General features: G+C 52.9%; 1 protein-coding gene across 3 annotated transcripts in view; it reads left to right on the top strand.

Moving 5' to 3' along the window:
- AKAP8L (A-kinase anchoring protein 8 like) overlaps nucleotides 1-12,982 on the top strand; it is a 13,668-nt gene extending 686 nt beyond the window's left edge. The window contains exons 1-13 of one of the 3 annotated variants that reach the window (XM_026054942.1): nucleotides 378-989; nucleotides 1,817-1,849; nucleotides 2,504-2,744; nucleotides 5,102-5,570; nucleotides 6,022-6,145; nucleotides 6,317-6,372; nucleotides 6,931-6,967; nucleotides 8,428-8,536; nucleotides 8,957-9,110; nucleotides 9,597-9,702; nucleotides 10,248-10,378; nucleotides 11,207-11,302; nucleotides 11,954-12,982. In XM_026054942.1, the coding sequence (XP_025910727.1) occupies nucleotides 857-989; nucleotides 1,817-1,849; nucleotides 2,504-2,744; nucleotides 5,102-5,570; nucleotides 6,022-6,145; nucleotides 6,317-6,372; nucleotides 6,931-6,967; nucleotides 8,428-8,536; nucleotides 8,957-9,110; nucleotides 9,597-9,702; nucleotides 10,248-10,378; nucleotides 11,207-11,302; nucleotides 11,954-12,370 (2,106 nt within the window). In that variant the 5' untranslated portion in view covers nucleotides 378-856 and the 3' untranslated portion in view covers nucleotides 12,371-12,982. Of the gene's footprint in view, nucleotides 1-377; nucleotides 990-1,816; nucleotides 1,850-2,503; nucleotides 2,745-5,101; nucleotides 5,571-6,021; nucleotides 6,146-6,316; nucleotides 6,373-6,930; nucleotides 6,968-8,427; nucleotides 8,537-8,956; nucleotides 9,111-9,596; nucleotides 9,703-10,247; nucleotides 10,379-11,206; nucleotides 11,303-11,953 lie in introns of those variants that run through there. The other 2 variants (XM_026054943.1, XM_026054944.1) reach the window with 2 other exon arrangements.
- Nucleotides 12,983-18,389: the final 5,407 nt, after the last annotated feature.

Below are 18,389 nucleotides of genomic sequence, written 5' to 3'. Positions count from 1 at the left end.
GGAGCTGCCCTAAAACCCGCTGCGCCCCGACACTGACACTTCACCTTTCCTTAGCCGTGAGCCTTTCCCAAGCGTTGGCCCAGAACCCCTAAAAATCCACCCAAAAAGCCCCTCACCTTGTCCCAAGCGATCCCAGGAAACCAGGCGCACCCCGAGGCCGAGCGGCRCCGCGACCTTTGCCAGCCCCGAACGACCCCAGCGGCGCCGGGAGCTCCACGGAGAAGCTCCGGTGCCGAGCGATGCTCCCCTGCTGCTCCAAAAATGTGGCATCGCCGTCGTTTGGCTTAATTAGCTTCTCCCCGATTTATCGATTTTTTTAATCCAGCTGCCTCTGGTCGAGGGGAGCTTTGCGCGAGCGAGCGGGTTGCGTCCGTAACGCTCCTTTCCGACTTAATTCAAGTTCGCGGTGGGTCTGCCGCTTCTCCTCTTATTTTGTACACCCTCATTCGTTCTTTTCCGCTGGCTCTCGGAGCAGCGTCCAGGCTCACCTGTGGAGCGATAAGTAGTAGCGTCCGTAGGGAAGGTGCTCCCTGCCGCGTTTCCTATCGGCTCCGTTTCTCCTCCGAGCGGCTTTCGCCGGAGCCCGACACGCCTAACTGCGAAGGTGAAGAAAAAGAGCCGCCTTCCGACAAGGGGAGTTTTCGTTTTGGAAAGGGGGCGGAAAAAAATAGCCATGAATATCTGCAAAGCTAAATCACTTTCCCGAAGGGCGGTAGCGCGTGTTTGGATTCATAGGAGCGGAAACGATGCACTCCGGTGCCCCGGTTCGCGGGACTCGTTCCCAAACGAACGTCGGGGTGGCAGCGCCTAGACTCCAACTGAAGCGTCCCCGAGTCACAGAGAACGCGGGACGGGAATGCCTTGTCCGCGGCCCCACGCAGGTGTGGATGCACCGAGATCTCGTCTTTCCGGCCCAGTCTCCGAATCGTTCCAGGAAATTTTTGGCCTCAAAGGGCAGCTGAATGTCAACTCCAGGAGATTCCAGGCTGGTGTGTGAAGGGAACAGCTTAAAACTTTCTCAATGAGTTCCAGCCCCTCTGGAGCAGTTTTGCTTCCGAGGGATGCGAGATCTCCTGCACCTTCCTGGACGTGTTACCCGCACTGGCAAAGCGCTCAGTGCCGGAACTGGTGCGGGTAGCGGCGACACCGAAAGAGGAGGGCGTGTGCATTTTGAGCGCCCCAAAAAGTGCCTAGCGTTTTCTGAAGCACTTCGGGAGCCGTCGCTGAAAGTTACAGGAGACAAACGTACTTCGGAAGCGATCRCGGACGCGCGTTCAGTCATGGGTGGGGGCTCGGAGGGATTCGCGTGACAAAAAGCGCCCGGTGGGGGGACGCGAAGCGGAGGCCATGTGTCAGTCARCGGCTGGATTGCGGCACGTCAAGTCTCCGGCGATTCCTTCTTTCCTGGCCAAGGTCAAGCTGTGCGTTTGTCTAGAGCTCGGATCCCTGGCGAAACGGTTGCGCTTCCCACTGCTTTTCCCGCAAGTGCGGAAATCGTTCTCCCCCTGGATGGCTGTTTGCGGCCATCGATGCCAGGAACTTCATGAAATAAAATGCTGGGGGGGGGTTTTTTTGCACGAGCCGGGCAAGGATGTCGCTCTTCTGGCCGCGCGTCCTGCTTGTCATTGCTGGGGCGACGTTACGGCCTGTTCTGTCCGACTGTTTGGCGTGACCCTCTTGGACTGCAGAGGGTGTTGCTGACTTCGGATGCTGGGTAGCAGAGGACTCTCTTCAGCCGCAAACGTTGGGATTGCGCTAAACTCGGCTCTGACTGCTTTTTTTTTTTTTTTTTTTTTTTTTTTTGGTCTCTTTCTAGGTTACGGAGACTGGAACTCTGGGACGAACCGAGGCAAGTACATTAAAAACTCGAGTAATTTTCCGTCGGATTGATTTATTAGCTTCCACTTCCCAACTCCCGTGGGTTTCCTGAGCCCCAGGGAGACGTGCCGAGGTCGGTGACGAACCGGCCGTGTCTCTGATGCGGCGTGGAGGCTGCGCRGCCTCTCGCTATTCTGCCCCTGCAACTAACTTGCTCTTATTTTAAAAACCGTTTTGTTGGAGTGAATTGGTGCTTCTCGGCCTCCTGAAACTCAAAAACCGCTTAAAATTTTCCGGAGCTGTTTAATCTTTGTGGCAGAGTGGGAAAGGACTGATTAGCTGATGAGTCTCGTGTGACGGGACCAGCTCCTTAGTTTTATTGCAGTAAGAAGGGCGGTGGAGATTCGGTCCGAGGGTTTGTTTGGATGCGGGTATGCTTTGGCAGAGAGAAACCCATAGGTCCTTGCTGTGTTTTATAGGATTTATACAAGCAAATTGTTCTCTTAAACCTTTGTGGTCGCCACAGTTAAAAATTGGCAGGTCGCTTAAACAGAACTTTGCGCTTGTTTTAATTCCCCTTGCTGTGACRACCGCTTGGGGCAGGGAGATTTTTGCCTCTGAATTCGCATCCGAACGTTCGCTAAGCCCTATAAYGGGAAATAAGAACGGCTCTTTTTCATTCCAGGCTATGAGGGATACAATTAYGGCTATGGATACGGTCAGGATAACTCGGGCAGTTACGGATACGGCATGGCAGCTTCCAACTCCTGGGAAATGGCCAACTCGGACGTTGACATGAACCCCGACGCCTCCGGTGGCGGCAACGCCGACGCCGTTATAGCGAAAATGAACCAGCGCTTAGACATGGTGTCRCACCTAGATACGGACACGATGCAAGGAGGACACTACGGCTCGGGTGGAGACAGGTGAGTGCGGAGCACGAGGAGACTCGGTAACGGCCATGCTGGAGTCGTTGCCACTCGTTTTTTCTTGGCCGGCCTTGGTTTTTTGGCCTTTTCCTGTATTCTGACTCAGCTAAGCATCCGGAATCGGCTCAGCTGCCCYCTTTTCCTCCGCTTTAACTGTACAGTATGAATTTACACCGTGTCTTGAGCGATGTCTTGCGAAAAAATCCAACTTCAGTACTTAGAGCGCAGTGTTTCCATCCGTGGCTGAAATTATTTGGCTGCCTTTGGTAAAATAACAGTAATAAGGAATCGTTTTTGCCTGTTCTCGGGAGCTTGCTGATGTACTTGACTTCCAGAGCAGCGTTAAGGAAAATAAGGAGCTACTTCGTATTTGATCTGAGTTTAAATTATTAGTTTAGATTTAGAGACTGACTGCTGCCGCTTAAACGCCTCTTTTGTAGCCAGCGTCATAGTAAATGTCTGGATCTACAACACAGTTTACACCTTGCTGATCTTTATTAATATTTCAGTACTAATAAACAGCCCCAAAGACTTCCTACGTATTAACTTCCGCTGTGAGTTTTTAGCCAGGACTTGGTATTTCTGCAGGGTAGCTATTTAGTCCTTTTTTTCCCCCCTAAATCTTAGGCAAATAAAATACCACRGTGCGTTGTCCAAAGTAAAGTTCAGGAATAAATACTAGTCGGGCGCAACGTACCGATGTGACCGTTTCCTCCTCCATTCCTGCGCGTGCGGAGCAGCAAGTCGGCAAAGCGTCCGCAGAGCTGCACGTCTCTACTACTAATTAAACTATTACTAATTGTTTTGGCGGGTTGCTCATTTTAACGGCGCTCAGCGCACGGTATTTCTAGAAAGGGGCTGTTAAACTCTTCCCCCGGCTTCCTGCCTCTTTGAACCCAATTTGGGGCTTCCCGGCTCTGCCGCTTTAGCTCGCGGGTGGCCCGGAGCTGGCGGTTGGCCGCTCGTGGGCGCGATGCTGCCCGCTACGTGCGTTTCTACTGATAGTTGGCGTCGCTGGGCCGGATGGGAGCGGAATAGCAGCTTTGCCTCTATGAAAAGGCAAGAAGCCCCAAAATTCCCGCTCCGCGCAGGAAATGATTAAAACCGCCACAAAAGAAAGTACATAATTTGGAGAACGTCAGCTCCGTTTTCTAGTAGAATAAAGGCGCTACTCAACCTCTCAGCTGCTCGGGCTTATTTGCAACTGGACACCGGTCCCTTTGCCTTGGTGACGGACTTTGTAGCCTGAATGATTCTTCCTGTATTGAGTTGGGGTGATTTTCTTYCGACCTTGGATTTGGGGTGCCATCTTCTCCCCAGCTGGCTTCCTACCTATTGCCTCGCTCTCGAGGCCTCACCCGAAAGCCCGACGGGGGACGGCGCAGCGCTCCGGCATCGCCTTCTGGCGCAACGCGAAGCTGAGCGCCGAGGTGGGTGCGGGGTTTCTTCCCGGCTCGGCTCCGCGGTCGAAGCAGAGCGCCGTGGCGAAGCCCGCGACTCTTCCGGTGCAAAGTACGTGCCGCAGTCGCTTGCTGAGGAACGTAAGGCTAAATAAAAATCCTCCGCAGCCTTCTTCCCCGGAGGGAAAAAGGAAAAACTTGATTAAAAACCATCCCAACCATTTATTTATGTTGGCTTTTCTACCCAAAAGAAGTTTCTTAGAGGACGCTTGTGCCTGCAGGAGTGGGAAAACAGGGTCTGTGACCGTAAGTCTTTGATAGCGCCAAGATAGTCCTTAAGCAGATGAGGGCCAAACCGCCCTGTTCTTGGAAGTATTTCTGGACAGAGCTGGGGAGGAAGTGGAACTCGCCGCATGGCCAAGTCTTCGTTTCACTTCAGCTTCTCCCAACGCTCCGTTTGAAGCGGATGCCTGGGAAAGGGGGGCGAACGCTTTCAAACGATCAGTGTCCCTGCGCGTCTCAACCGATGAAGGAGCTTTTGCTCAGCTTGGCGACTCCCTGGCGTATTAAACGGGGCGTATCGCGGTAATTCTCCAAGAAATGCGTGGTTTGAGGGGCTCCCTGGCGGCAGGTGTATCTTTAGTTTTCCCGTCTCCGAAGATCTCCGGTCCTTCTGCCGTGTGCGGAGGTGGAACCGAATCCTTGCAGCTCCGTCGCCGCTAAGCGCCCTTTCGCTGGCCCGTGCCCCGTCCTGACCCCCCCGTCCCACGCGATCGGGGAAAAACTCCCATGTTGAGTGCAACATCTAGTGATTTTTTTTTAAAAAAAGAAAATAGAAACGGTTCTGTTTTGGAGGGATTTGTTTGCTTAACCTCTGCTGCCGTTTCTCGGCAGGCTCTAACGCGGTGCCCGATGCGCTCACTGACCCGATCGCTTGCTGTGCCGCTCTTGCAGGTACGATTCCTACGAGTCCTACGACTCGAGGTCTTCGCTGAACGACCGTGATCTGTACAGATCCGGCTACGATTACGGCGAGGCCGAACACGACAATGACAACGCTTACGAAGGCCACTACGACAACTTCTACGGGAACCGCAGGGACCAGTACCAGAACCGAGCGCGGGACAACTTTGGCCAGCGGGGTCAGAACTGGGCCAGAGACGGGCGCAATAACAGACCCATGGCGTCTTCGTACTCCGGGCGCATGGGCGGACAGTGGAACGAGCCGCCGCAGTCGATGGGAGGCCGGGGCCTCGGCCCCCACGGCTCCTCTAGGCTCCCGTCCCTCTTCTCCCACAACATTATCCCCGAACTCAACATGTTCCAGGGAATGCGAGGTTTCTCTGGAAACATGCGCTTCGGAGGAGGCATGATGAAACAACGAATGAGGAGGAACTGGAAAATATGGGACTCGGATTTTAAAGTAAGTGCTTGAGCAGTACCCTCGCACCCGTTTAGCTTGAATAGACGCTCAGCGTTTCCCAACAGACCCGCGTGTCCGGCTGCAAAGGACGCGCTGGGAAGCGGTAGTACGTAGTTCTGTTCGTTATTAGCTTGGCATCGTGGTATGTTTTCTCCCAAGCAGACCGAGGAGGCCACGCTCGGTTGCAGAGCGGTATTCGTATGTGGGATGTTTTAAYCAAAAAACCCTTATTTTTTTTTTAAAGGTAGGAAAATATTGCAGTCTTCTGTGGTGCAATGTGGTATTTTATAGGGCAGAAGTGGTGATACTGTCTTGTGTGACCAGCTTCGCCTATCAGAAATGTACCTGTGTGCGCAAACGAGCGTCTAGAAATCGCGCAAACAAGCAGCTGCTGGCTGGAGGGGGGGCGTCTGCCGCTATTGCGAGGATTAACCTTCCTCTTCCCTCGCAGCTGCAGAAGAAGAAAATCAAAAAGGACCCCACCGCGAAGAAGCGAAAGCAAACAAACAGCTCGGATGAACCTGACAGCAAGGCGGCGAAAACCGACGGCTCCGATAACTCGGATTCTGACAACGGTAAGCGCGGGGCTGCTCCGCGACCGCGTCCCTGGTGATAGAAACCCGCCGGTCGTTACTTCTGGCGGAGTCGTCTCGCTTTGTGGCGAGCGTGGCGCGGCGATAAATCTGCTAGTGTTGATCTCGGCCGGATTACTGCCCTTCTTGTGCTGACTGTGCTGTTCCTTTCAGAGGAGGGAACCGAAGGAGAATCGGGAGAAAAAGAGGAGAAAGAGGGCTCCAGAGGTGTAAGTGACTCCTGAAAACTTGCGCTTTCTCACGGCTACGCTGTAGTTCTGCTTGGAGGTGGAGCAGTGCCGGAGCTAGTCAGGAGGCAAAGCCTCAACGGGGGGGGGGTGGATGGCAGCAAAATATTCCGTTGAGGGAAGYGTGGACATTACGGGGGATTCCTGACTACACCCGTCAGGCGCAATATTCGGGTGTCACTGCAAGGCACCCAAACTGTACAGCGTTTAAAAACACTGTAAGATACCCACGTCCAAAGAGCTCTAAGTGGCGAGGAAAAACGAATCAAAATGGCCGCGTCGGAAAGACGCAACGGAGGGAACCGAAGCGTGGGATTATGTTGCCTCTCTCTATATGGCGGCTGGAGGGTTTGGTTCCGATGGCAACGTTGGCACCGGAGATGGCTCCTACCGCCGCTCTTCCGTGCGGCAGTACGAGCCTCTGGGGAGGGGTTGAGAAGCAGCATGCCGGTGAAGATGTCCAACTAGCTCCAGGCGCTCGTTTTCTAGAGGCTCGCGCATGACTCTAGATGGTCTTAACTTACCGCCGTTGCGTTTCAGGAGGGGGAAGATGAAGAAGGAAAAGATTCGGAGAAAGGTGAGTTGGTGTGCTTGCGTGTGACAGCTCGCAGAAAAGAGAGCAGAGGGCTTGTTCGCGCTCCGAAGCTCTGCACGGAGCATAACCCGCCTCCAGTTGAGCGCTCTGACACGGCCAGAAGAGATCGAACGGTTAAATCTGACACCGAGGGTTCCTCGATCCTTATCGAATCCACTTGCCTTGTGGCTTCGCTGTCCTCTTCTGGCTTGTTGTGCCTCAGAGACCTGAGTTAGCTGCCACACCTCCATGTCAAAGGGCACTTTGGCTTCTGCGCATGCCCCAAAGTCCCCTGGGGACGCTGGTCTGGTGCTGTGCTGGGTATCGGAGGTGGGACACTACAAGCGAGCGCAGGCAGGACTGGGCCAGGCTCTCGGCTGGTGCCGGCAAGTATTTGCGAGGCTCAGGTGGGAGCCGCGTTGCCGTAGCCAGTGGAGAAAGACGAGGCCCTTCTGGGGCACGACTGAGCTGCTCCGCAGGATGAGACCCGTCAGATCTGCCCCGACTGAGGATGGGGACTAGCTCCRCCGTAGTGTCTGCGTTCAGTCGGGTGAATCCCGTCCTTTGTGTCTGCTCAGGGATAAGGAAAGGCTGTAAAAGTCCTGCTAGGGAGGAGCTGGATCCCTTGGTCAAGGTAGGTTGGCCCTTTGGTGAAGCTACTAGCCTGGGGCTTCAGGGAACCAGATTCATTTGCCTGCTGTGCCGCGGACTTGATTTTTGGGGGTAAGTTGTGCAGCTGGGCCCGTCTGCCTGTTACAGTGCTCRGACAGCACGGGGCTAGTCGCCGAAACGCTGTGATACCCCGGGACAGCTTAGAGCAGCAGGTAGGGAGAAGGTCCTTAGAGAAGGGCTGCAAAGAGACCAGCCTGCACGACATGTAGTGAGTCGTTGCTGCCCGTCACGCTGATGGGAGCGTGAATTTGAGCCTGCACGCGTGCCGGGGCAGGCGGCCAGAGAAGCTGCTTCTCCGCCTTGAAAATAATGGCGGTGTAAACTTGTTCCCCTTATCCGAGCTTTCTTAATTCGTTGCCGGTTTTTATTTTGAGGCCGAGCAGCTCAGAGTGGGCACGTCTTAAAATCAAGCCTGTAACTAATTAACTTAGAACCTTATAAAACCAGAATAGTAAACAGAAATTAAAAGAAAGGTCTGGGAAACCACATTCGATGCATTTTTCTCCTGTGGTCCCACCATCTTCCCCCCCCTAGTTGTCCCAACGCAGCTTTTTCTGGAAAGCTGAGCCAGGGATGGATGGCGCCGCCGTAGAAATCAGAGGCGAATCTTTAACTGGCCAGCGGGAGGCACTGCAAGGGAGCAGCTTCTGCTGTTGCTTCTTGAATCTGCGGTGTTTCTAGATTGTGCGGGTTGGTCAGGCTGCCTACTAAAACTTGTTTAGGGAAATTCTCTTTGATCAGGTGGTGGCCTCAAGTAGTGCCCTGAAATACAACCTGCTTTAAACACTTAGGTGCTTTAACAATTCAAGAAGAGATCAGTCAAATCAAACGCAAATTGCAGGCGGGCAAGAAAACTCAAGAGCGGCAAAAGAAGAGGCATCGGGATCGCATGGTAGAAAGGTAATGTCTCCCTTTTTTTTAAGTGATGATGCATGCTTCCTCCTCTGGGAGGACGATGGTAGCCACAGCCYGGGCCCTTCTTTTTGTTCCCGGTTGTCCTGCTGCTCTGTCTATTCCTTGGATGAGTTGCTGTGCTCTCCTGTCAATCCTGACTGTAATGTTTGATGTGCTGTCATGGAGGCTAGTCTTGGAAGTCCGTTTGCATCTGTCCATCCTTAAAAGAAGAGGTAGATAAAGATGGGAAAGTCTCTAGGAAGTATCCCACAACTGCTTAAAGGGTTGGAGACCTCCGAGTAGTGGTTTATCTGTCACCCCTTAACTGTAGACCAAAGGAGTAGATCTAGTGAGCAGGAAAGTGGTACCCTGTAGAGCAGGGAGCTGGAATGGATTGGTTTGAAAATCGCATCCGTTCACATCCAGCTGTCTCGACAGGATCCAGTTTGTGTGTTCGTTATGCAAATACCGGACCTTCTACGACGAYGAGATGAACAGTCACCTGGAGAGCAAATTCCATAAGGAACACTTCAAGTTTGTTGGGACCAAACTGCCTCAACAAACAGCTGACTTCCTCCAGGTGGGCGTCTKGGCGAAGTTTCTGTCCTCTAGATTGTTGCAGTGCAGTCTTAGTTGATAAGACTTTTATTTAAGAGCTCCTTTCTCTTACTTTTATTTCTCCATTTATTTATGGAGCTGCTGTAAAGCCCCTGAACTGCCCCTCTAAATAACTGGATGGGAAACTACTAGAAAAGGTGGAGTAAAGTTGGGTACTGAAGCATCAGAGCTGCTCTTCCAGCTCTGTTGTAGCTGCCCTCTTCCTTCCAAGGTTGCTTAACCTCTGTGGTCTTACTGGTCGTAATGGCAGGAAATAGAGACTGTTTGCCTGCCGTAGACTTTGTGCCTGGGACGGGTGACTTAAGCGCTCAAAGGAGTGGCAGCGTTTCCCGTGATAAAATGCACATGGGGCTTTGCAGGACTTTCAGGTGCATCTCTCTAGTGTGTCCACACTGAGCGTGGAAGCGGGGGGAAAAAAAAGGTTCACAACAAATCTTCTGCCACGCAGGAATACGTTGCTAACAAAACTAGGAAAACCGAAGAGCGCCGTAAAGCGATTGAAGACATTAACGCAGTCATTCAACAGATCTATAGGGACCAAGATCTTACGCAAGGTAAGAGCTGCTACCCCAGTACGAGGAAGACGGTTCTTTTGTAATGTGTGATGGCTGCCTGGTCAAAAAAAGTTCCACTGCGCGAACGGTATAAACGGAAGGAGGTGAGCCTGCAGGAACCCGCTGGGGCGTTGCTGAAGAGGGAAAACCTCACGTATGTTTGAGTGCGCCGTCAGCCGCTTCAGGTTATTCCCCGGCTTTGTCGAAGCTACCTAGATGATTAGCTGACTGAAGAGACTTTTTTTTTTTCCTTCTTTTTTTTTTTTTTGCATAGCCGCAGTGCTGATGCAGCTGCAGCTTGCAATTGCTCATCTTTGCAGCGCGCAGCCAGGCTTATATCTGGGCCACCAGCGTCGCGTTAACCTGTCTGCCTATAACGCGCGTTTCCCTTGGCTCCTGTCCTGCGCCCTGCGAAAACCGTTTTTGATGCAGGCGGAAGAGTTGAAGATGAGTTTGTTGTTAACGCAGGCTGCGCTAAACTCCGCAGCGCAGCGCGGTTCCCTGAATTACGTTCCAGTTAATGCCGCTCTTATCTTCCTTTTCAGATGTTGGCATGGAGCATTTTATTAAGAAGGTTGAGGCTGCTCACTGTGCTGCTTGTGACCTCTTCATCCCGATGCAGTACGGCATCATCCAGAAACACCTGAAGTCCCTTGACCACAACCACAACCGCAGGGTGAGTACGCAGCCTGGCAGCGCTCTGCCTGGCTGAACGAACGCGCGCAACCTTCTCCCTACGATGGGAATCCCGTTTCCGCGGTTTTGTAGGATTCAGCCGTGCAGAAGCTGGCCAGTAAGGGGTCAGCAGGATTTGAGCGACTTCAGCAAAGCCTCTACCGCTCATCCCAATCCGAAAATCTCGTGTCTCTTGCGCTGTTCCTTGCAAAAGCTGTGTCCTAATAGTCTGGCTTTCCCTCTTGCAACAAAATCATCTTCTATGTACAGATAAGCTTTACTACAGTCGAGTGATCCAAGCTGATGGCTGTCTGTTGTTCAATCACCTAGAGGCAGCAGCTCTTTTTGGTTATAAAGTACACGTGTTGGCGTTTAGATCTTATTGACATGTTGCTGTGGCAACGTTGAGCAGACTGTGTTACCATCTGTGGTACCGTTCAGCTGTTCTTTGGGGCTTACATGTCAACACAATCAGAGCCTACAAGCTGCCTTTAAATTTCAGTGCCCAGAGACTGAAAGATGAAACAATCGCGTTTGTGGAACTGGGTAAACCAAACCACGTGCCCCTGYCGGGCTGTTGTTCACCTCTCCAAAGCTTTGCACATCCAGCATAGAATCCAAGAACATGTAGAAGACTGCAGACTTCTTAAAWGTGAAGAACTTCTTAAATTCTCAAATATCTTGCTACTCACCTGAGTGCCTAAGTRTGCTCTGTGCAGGTGCCACTGTAGCCTGTCTTCAGCTGTTGAGACACATGGCTCTAATTACTGGACTGGTAAGTTAATTCAGGACAAGTATCTAAGTGTGCTTCTTTCATACTCCCRTATAGGCCATGATGGAGCAGTCCAAGAAGTCGTCACTAGTAGTTGCAAGAAGTATTCTCAACAACAAATTAATCAGTAAGAAACTGGAGCGCTACCTGAAGGTAGGTGTCCGCAGAGCAGCTTGGTGTTGGGTCGAGCGGGTTGCAGCGCTAGGTGCTCTTAACTACAGTGGTCGTTAGCTGAACCTCAAGGCAACTTGTAATGTTTCAGTAACACGTTGGGTTCCTGGTTGCTGTCGAGTTTTTCRTCATCGAGTCCCTACAGTGCCAGGTGACTTCATCCGTCATCTCCTGTCCCACGTGTTACTCCTAATCCTGAGTGAGCAGGATGAACAAAGCCTCCAGATTAAAGGAGGGAGGTTTAGCTAGAGACCCTGACCCCTGTCTTGTGCTGTAGCAGTCGCTGTTAATATCAGCATCCGCTTCCCAGAGCTGCTCACTTGACTGCTTTTGGTGCCAAAGCAGGAGGCCACCGTGAGCGGGTTGGCAAGAATTGGATTGATTATTTGCCGTGTTTGACGCACGTACGTAGGCAGAGCTTGGCCTGCGGTTGCCAGCATTCGAAAGGACCGTTGAACTCCTGGGTTTGGTACTGCTGTGTCCTGGCCCGCTGAGTAGCGATGAAACTAAACTTCTTGAGAGGGTTTGCRGGTAGCTGGCATGTCCCTAGTGTGAATTCCTCAAGCGCGAGGATGTGAAGCTAGCAGCAACTCGAGACGGACTCGGCGACCAAATGTTTGTCTTCTCTTGCAGGGTGAGAATCCCTTCACAGATGACCCAGAAGAAAAAGAGGAGCATGAGGAAGGAGAAGGGGGAGCCAGTGGAAATGCGGAGGAAGGTACAGCTGAAGGGGCYGATGAAAACAAGGATGACGAAGAAAATCAAGAGGAAGAAAACCTGGATGATGAAAACAAGGATCGTGAAGAGAACCCAGAAGCGGAAGGAGCTGAAAATGAGGGGGAGCAAGAGGAGACAGGGACAGAGACAGAGGTAGAAGCACAGCCAGAAGCACAAACACCGGTGGAGCTGGATGCAGAAGACACAGAGGAGCAGACTTCGCAAGATGCAGAGGAATCTCTCCCCGAGGAAGAGGAGCAGCAGCTGGTAGAAGGCGAAGAGGAAGAAAGCCAAGAAGCAGCTGCCGCACAAGAGGATGAGGAGGCCGAGTAAACTCTGGGGAAGTTGATGTGTATAAGACCTGACATCCATGTTTTGGTTTTTGTTTTGTTTTTTAACATAACTGTACCTGTGAATTTCATAGCACATGTTTTGGGTTATCATTCTACTAAACTCACGTAGGCAGCGGAAGCCTTTACTGTAAAGTGATTTTTGGAAAATAGATTTTTTTTTTTTTTAAAACRCACCAAATCTTCATTTTTTAGTAGCTAGGTTTTGTGCGGTCTCTGTTTTTTTTTAGATGGCTTTGTACTAGGAGAATTTCCTTTCGAGCATGTGTACAAACCAGTGCTACATCACAATCTGGCAAATTAAACCTCACCTCTTCCCCGTGAAACTTTTATATATTTAACAAAGATGTGGTTTGTCCCCTTAGCCTGTTTGTCTGGAAACATTCAGAGTTCAGTTCTGGGGTTTTAACTTCTGCAGTGTTCGCTGTAAGGTTCTGCCTAATTTCCATGTGCCTGTACTGCTCCTCCCCATGTTTCGCTCTTTCGTTTACCGCGGAGCAAAACTAAGTGGTGTCAACGTTGTGTTGTTTGTAAAATGCTTTCATTCAAAGGTGAATGTTTCGGTGGGCGGAGATAAAGGACTACCTTGAGCTTACCCATGCCTGCGCCTTAATTTCTGAAAGCGGAGGTGAGTAGCAAGTGGCCTGGGAAAGGCTTGTAAAAGGCGGAAGCTTAGGACCGACGTAGGAATGCTGCATTTCCACGCTGCGGTTCATTTTTTGGGGGGTTCAGCTCAGCTTTCCCTTCTTCAGCGCTGCRGTTCTTCACCCTGTAGACGAAGCTAATTTACTCTCCTGCGAATTAACAGTTAAAGCTGTCATCGGTTAAGCATCACCTGAAGTACGGACTCGTTCTTGAGGGAGAGGTAGAAAGTTTGTTTCTGTGACGCTTCAGGGCTTACTCCAGCGAAGCGGCCGTAAGCTTTCCTGCCGGAGGGGTTTGCAGGGCTTGATGCCTGCCAGACGAGGACGCTGTTTGCAYGGCAATGCACACGCGTAGCGCTGAGTCACGGGAGCTTCCTCCACCTCCTCTAACTTTGCRTAAACTGTTGGCACAGGAGAAGTTCCCCGGAGTGGGGGAGTGAGCGAGCTGGAAGTTTCGGAGTGAAGACAAAGTGCCGAGACCGCTTCTGCGCTCAAACCCTTTCCTCCAGTGAGGATCCCCGGCGGCAGGGACCGCTGGGATGCTTCAGGCGTGTGCCGATGGAGTCGGATACGGGCTTGGGAGGAGATGGAAGAGAYGAGTTCCTGCGAGCCTTTAGACTGCGCTGTGCTGGGAGGACTTTGTGCAACCAAAGAGGTCAAGCTCAGGTCCCGAACTGCGGACTGGCCGGGGGCAGGTTCCTGAGTGGTGAAGCCCTTTGCTGCAGGTGGCATCTCAAACGTCCACCATTTGCGTGGTTTTAATCGGGATCAGGCCGGTCTGGCAAGGTACGCCGGTCTCCGAATCCCCCCTTCGGCTTGCGGTAGGGCTTGGAGCGACGTAGTTGATGCTGAATGCTCTTAACGTGCTGCTGCGTACCGTGGGAACGAARTGGGCGCCTCAAGGTGAGACGGTAGCTGAGCTTGGAAGCCGTTAGCATCACTTCAGGGTGACCAGAGGAGTAACCGAAGGCTGCAGAAGACAAGACGGGGAGTGCAAGAAAAGCAAACTGCCTCGGAAAGGTAGGCCGTAAGGAATTTGGGGCTGTGAAGGCAGATGGACATTCAGCTAGCCATCGTTATCGGATTACATCTAGGCTATGCCAAGAGGCTTGATTCCGTGGCATCCTTTTATGGCTGCTGGCTTTTATTCCTTGCTCTGTGGAGCTCTGCTGTGATTTCCAGGCTTCTTCCTGCTTTTCTCTCCGCAGAAACTCTCGAGATTTGATTAGCCGTAAGGTGCGGATGCCATCACATCCTGATGAAAACAATTGGACTTGGCTTTTGTTAAGTGCTGCTGAAGGAACCGGCCTGCGCTCTGCTTGCGTTTTCCTGCATTCGAAGACTGGCGTCGTAATCAAGATGGGCTTTCAGAAAGCGATATAAGGAAATACCTCGATTTAAGGTTTGCTTAAGAGCACTGAGRCTTCCTAACCTGGGCGGGCTGCCTGTGACTTTAATCAGGGTGCTCGAAACCCTGTATTAAGCGGTGAGATCTCCAAGAACCAGCCATTTTTTAAGAAAAAGGGGGGGAGAAAAAGGTTTATACTCTAGTGAACATAGTTGTGCCCTGTCTCCTATCTCCCTTCTACTTGCAGCCTGCGCTCCCCCCTCTACTTTCCCCCTTTCCGGTGTCTCCGCTCCTCTAACCCACTGTTGTGCTGGCTGAGAACTTGATTTCAAGATCCAGGGGCGTAGGATGCACGTTAGACGCGCTGCTTCCCCATCCGTTGCTTTGGGAGGAGACTCTTCGCCTCCCCGGCAAGCTGGGGCAGCGGCACCGCTGCAGCTCGTCCCGTTCATCCCTTTGCTCCGTAGGAAAGGAGCAGCCGGGTGCGCGCGTGACAAACAGCCCCGGCTAAGGGCAGGAAAGGAGCCGCTTATGACTCGATYGCGCTCAGTTTGCAGACGGAAGAGCCCCGATGGCTCGCTCCAGGAGCGCCGGGCGTCTTTCTGTAGGACCTTTCCTAGCAGGGAGCAGTAAGTGGGGTCCTGCGCTGCTTGCTGCACTTTTCCCCCTTTTATCCGTTTTTTTTAGCCTGTGTATCGGCAAGGCGGGGAGGGACAGGGCTGCGTATCTGCAGTCGGCATGAAAGAGCAGCTCGATTAGCAATTAACTTTTCCTTCTTGTGCTGCCGGGCCATCGCGTTGCCCAGGCTTGAACGGGAAACACCTCGGCTCTTCTCTCGCCCCAGGAGACAAGCATCCCTCCTGGCACCGTCCCCTGCTGCTCCTGCGTGTCCGTGCAGCAGCAGCAGCTCTCCCGTTCCTGCCGGCGTTAAATTCCGAACCGCTATTGCTGAGTATGCTGATGTAAAGAAAACATCCGGGCTGTTTAGGAGACGGAGAGGCCGGTAGCAGTTATGAGACGCATCCCAAATTGTACACGGATAATAAATGTACTTGCATATGACCGAGAGATCCATTCGTGGTCTTCTAGCTTGTGTGGGCAATCGTGAAGTCCAGGTGCTCCTGACTGAGTTCATGGTCCTGGAGGACAGAAGTAGTACAGTAAAATATGTAACTTTAGCAGAAGCAACTCAAATGGGAGCTGACAACTACCGAAGCAGACGGTGGACCAGCGCTAGCCGAGAGCGGAACCCGCATTCCAGTTGCGGAGGTGCTGTTTATCCATCCCGCCAACGCCTTTCCGGTTGATGAACGGACGTATGGGGCTTTTGGATGCTCCTCCACGCTGTCCCGCCAACCTTTCTACACGCCGTGGGCCAGATGGTTGCACGCCGCCGCTCCGCCCGGACTCCGCTCCCTCTTCGAACAAGGGGCTGACCCGATGCCGAGGAGCGAATCCATCTCGGGAAGCAGCTGGCCCGCGAGGAGCCGCCGTTGGTTTTGCAATATTGCTGAAGCCCGTGGAGCCGTTGGGAGCGTTTAAGCGACGTCTGCAGCGCGCGCAGGTCCTTAGGCGCTAAATATTGCGGTGTTTTTTCCGTTCTGACTCAACATCCTTGAATCAAGCGCACATTTTTGTGTGTACAGCGTGTACCGCTTCGGGTAGGAAATGTTTAGTGCCTGGACGCACGGAGTTTGTTCACTCTGTGCTTTTCCAGGATGCAGGCAATAAACTTAATTTGCGTTTTGCAGGTTGTTCGAGGTCACGAAACCTTAAACCCCCTCGAGGACTGTCCTGAGCGGAGCAGGCTCGATCTCCGTGTGCCGTTGACCCGCAGGCTTATCCTGGCCCCTCGTCCCTAGGGATAACGCCGCGTACGGCAGACCCGGAGGTGGAGCGAACCGCCAGGAGCGGCTAAYGCGGGTCGGCTAGTGCTAAAATTATTCTGCGCTGACTTTCCCCTGTAAATGTTTTACCCGAAAAAGGAAAAYGGTGCCAAATAAGTGCTGCTTATTGCAGCTATCCCTTCGTATTCCCTGAAGGAAAAATAATCCCTTGTGCCGGCAGCTCCTCCCATGCTCTCATTGCGAGCGGAGCAGGCTTTAGGAAATAGGGGCTGCGTGGATAAAACCCCCCAAAAACCAGAWTTGCCGCGTGCGCCACCCAATCCTGCCTGATGACCTCCGTGCCTGGAGTCTCCTGCCTCCCCCTGCCTGTAGAGGGGCACGTTCGTGGGGCCTGAAAAGAAGGATCGGGAGAAGAGTGCAGGAATTTCGAAGCRGGGCATCGGAGGGGGGTTCGAAAGCAGCAGTGCACAGCTCTGTTCCCCGGCGGGATTTCCTGAAGACGGACCCAGCCTCGGCACCATGCTTTCTTCCCGGCTCTCCGGCGYGGCTGAGATGGGGAGCGCCTCTCCCAGGCGAATTTTGGAGCGCGCTCTGCCTTGCGGCTTGGCGGAGCAGCTATCTAATAACTCGCCGGTCACCGGGAACGGGGATGAAGGTCTTGCAGGGCTTTTGGTGGCGTTGGATAGACATCCCGATAACGCCGGCGCTCGTTTGACTCGTTAGTCCGAACGTGAAGCTGTCGGCAGATCCGTGCGCGTTTGCTTCCGTTGGTTTCGAATGAGAATCACATGAGCAAGGCTTTAATCGGTATCATATCGAGGATTTTTCCCAAGGAAACGTCCCCCCCCAGAGCACGTTTCGGAGTTTGAATGTTTCCAGGCTAGAAATCCGTATGCGCTTAGTCCTTTCTCAAGGTGCTTAATTGCAGGATCTGGCGAGTCTCCCATCAGGGCGCGCGGCTGAAATGGCCGCACGCTGTTCCCACAACTCTTAAACCCTCCTGGTTTGCATCTCTAATTGGGAAAATTTCCAAACAGCAGGTGAAGCCAGGCCAGCGGAGACCCGTGTGGTCCAACCCGTCTCCAAAACCGAGCGGTGACGCTCGTAGGAAAGCCTCCCCGAGCTGTTGAGAGCTGTAAGCGGAAGCTATTTGCGCCGGGGATAGCTGTGGCTCCGCACCTCCGAGGATTTTAGCGGCTCCCCGAGTCGCGGGTGCTGGAAGGCGTCGGGATTTCTATTGCGTCTTTGACGAAGCGCGTTGAATTCGGCGCCGGCGAAAGTCCTCGCTCGCCCTCTTCTCTCTAGCACCTAGTTATCTGTCAATGCTGAGAAAATGATATAAGACAACGGGATCGGAGGGTGTTTTTTCTTGTTTTTCATTTCTGGAAATGAGAATAGCGCTGGTGATCCGTATTTCTTAATGCTGGTGCAGCCGAAGGTCTAGCAGMCGGCATTGGTGCTTCTCCTAATGGCTTTTAATCTTTAACAGCTTCCGGAAAGCTCTACGGCTTATGTCCACAGAAAAAATGGGGCAGAGACTCAAGGTTTTTATTGCTCATGCGGTGCCGTGCTCGTAGCCCCTGTAGCCTGTCAACACCGAGAGTAATTCGGCGCGAATCCACGGACGTGGCGGCGAGATCTCTCGAAAGCCGGAGTTTTCTGTGATTTCAGAGGCAGGTTGATACAGTCGGAGCCTGTTGTACGGAGGCAGCTGCTGCCTGAAATACCACCGTACTGGTTTCGCACACCCATTGAGCAACAGCTTTAATCTGTTAAGTTTCAGAGCATCTAAGAGCACTGGCTCACCGTGGGGGGGGTCAGGGCAGGGGTCAAAGGTCAGGGCAGGGGTCAAGGGTAGGCAAAGACCTGGTGTCAAGGCTGGGGCCTGCTCTGTGCCACCAGGGGTGGGGGGTGAGGGGTCAGGGCCAGGCCCGGAGTCACTGCTGGGGCCCCTAGTTGGGGAAAGGAGGGGTCAGAGGTGAGGGGTCGAGGGTCAGCGCTGGGGTCAAGGGTCAAGACTGGGCAAAGACCCAGTGTCAAGGCTGGGGCCTACTCTGTGCCACGGGGGTCAGGGGTTGCGGCTGGGCCCATGGTCACGGCTGGGGCCCCTATTTGAGGAGAGGAGGGGGTCAGAGGCTAGGGGTCAAGGCTGGGGTCAAGGGT

This window comes from Apteryx rowi, unplaced genomic scaffold (genome assembly GCF_003343035.1).
Source record: "Apteryx rowi isolate R43461 unplaced genomic scaffold, aptRow1 scaffold_975, whole genome shotgun sequence".
NCBI classification, from domain to species: Eukaryota; Metazoa; Chordata; class Aves; order Apterygiformes; family Apterygidae; genus Apteryx; species Apteryx rowi.
The sequence above is the reverse complement of the archived record's forward strand: the minus strand, read 5'-3'. Positions and strand labels throughout refer to the sequence as shown.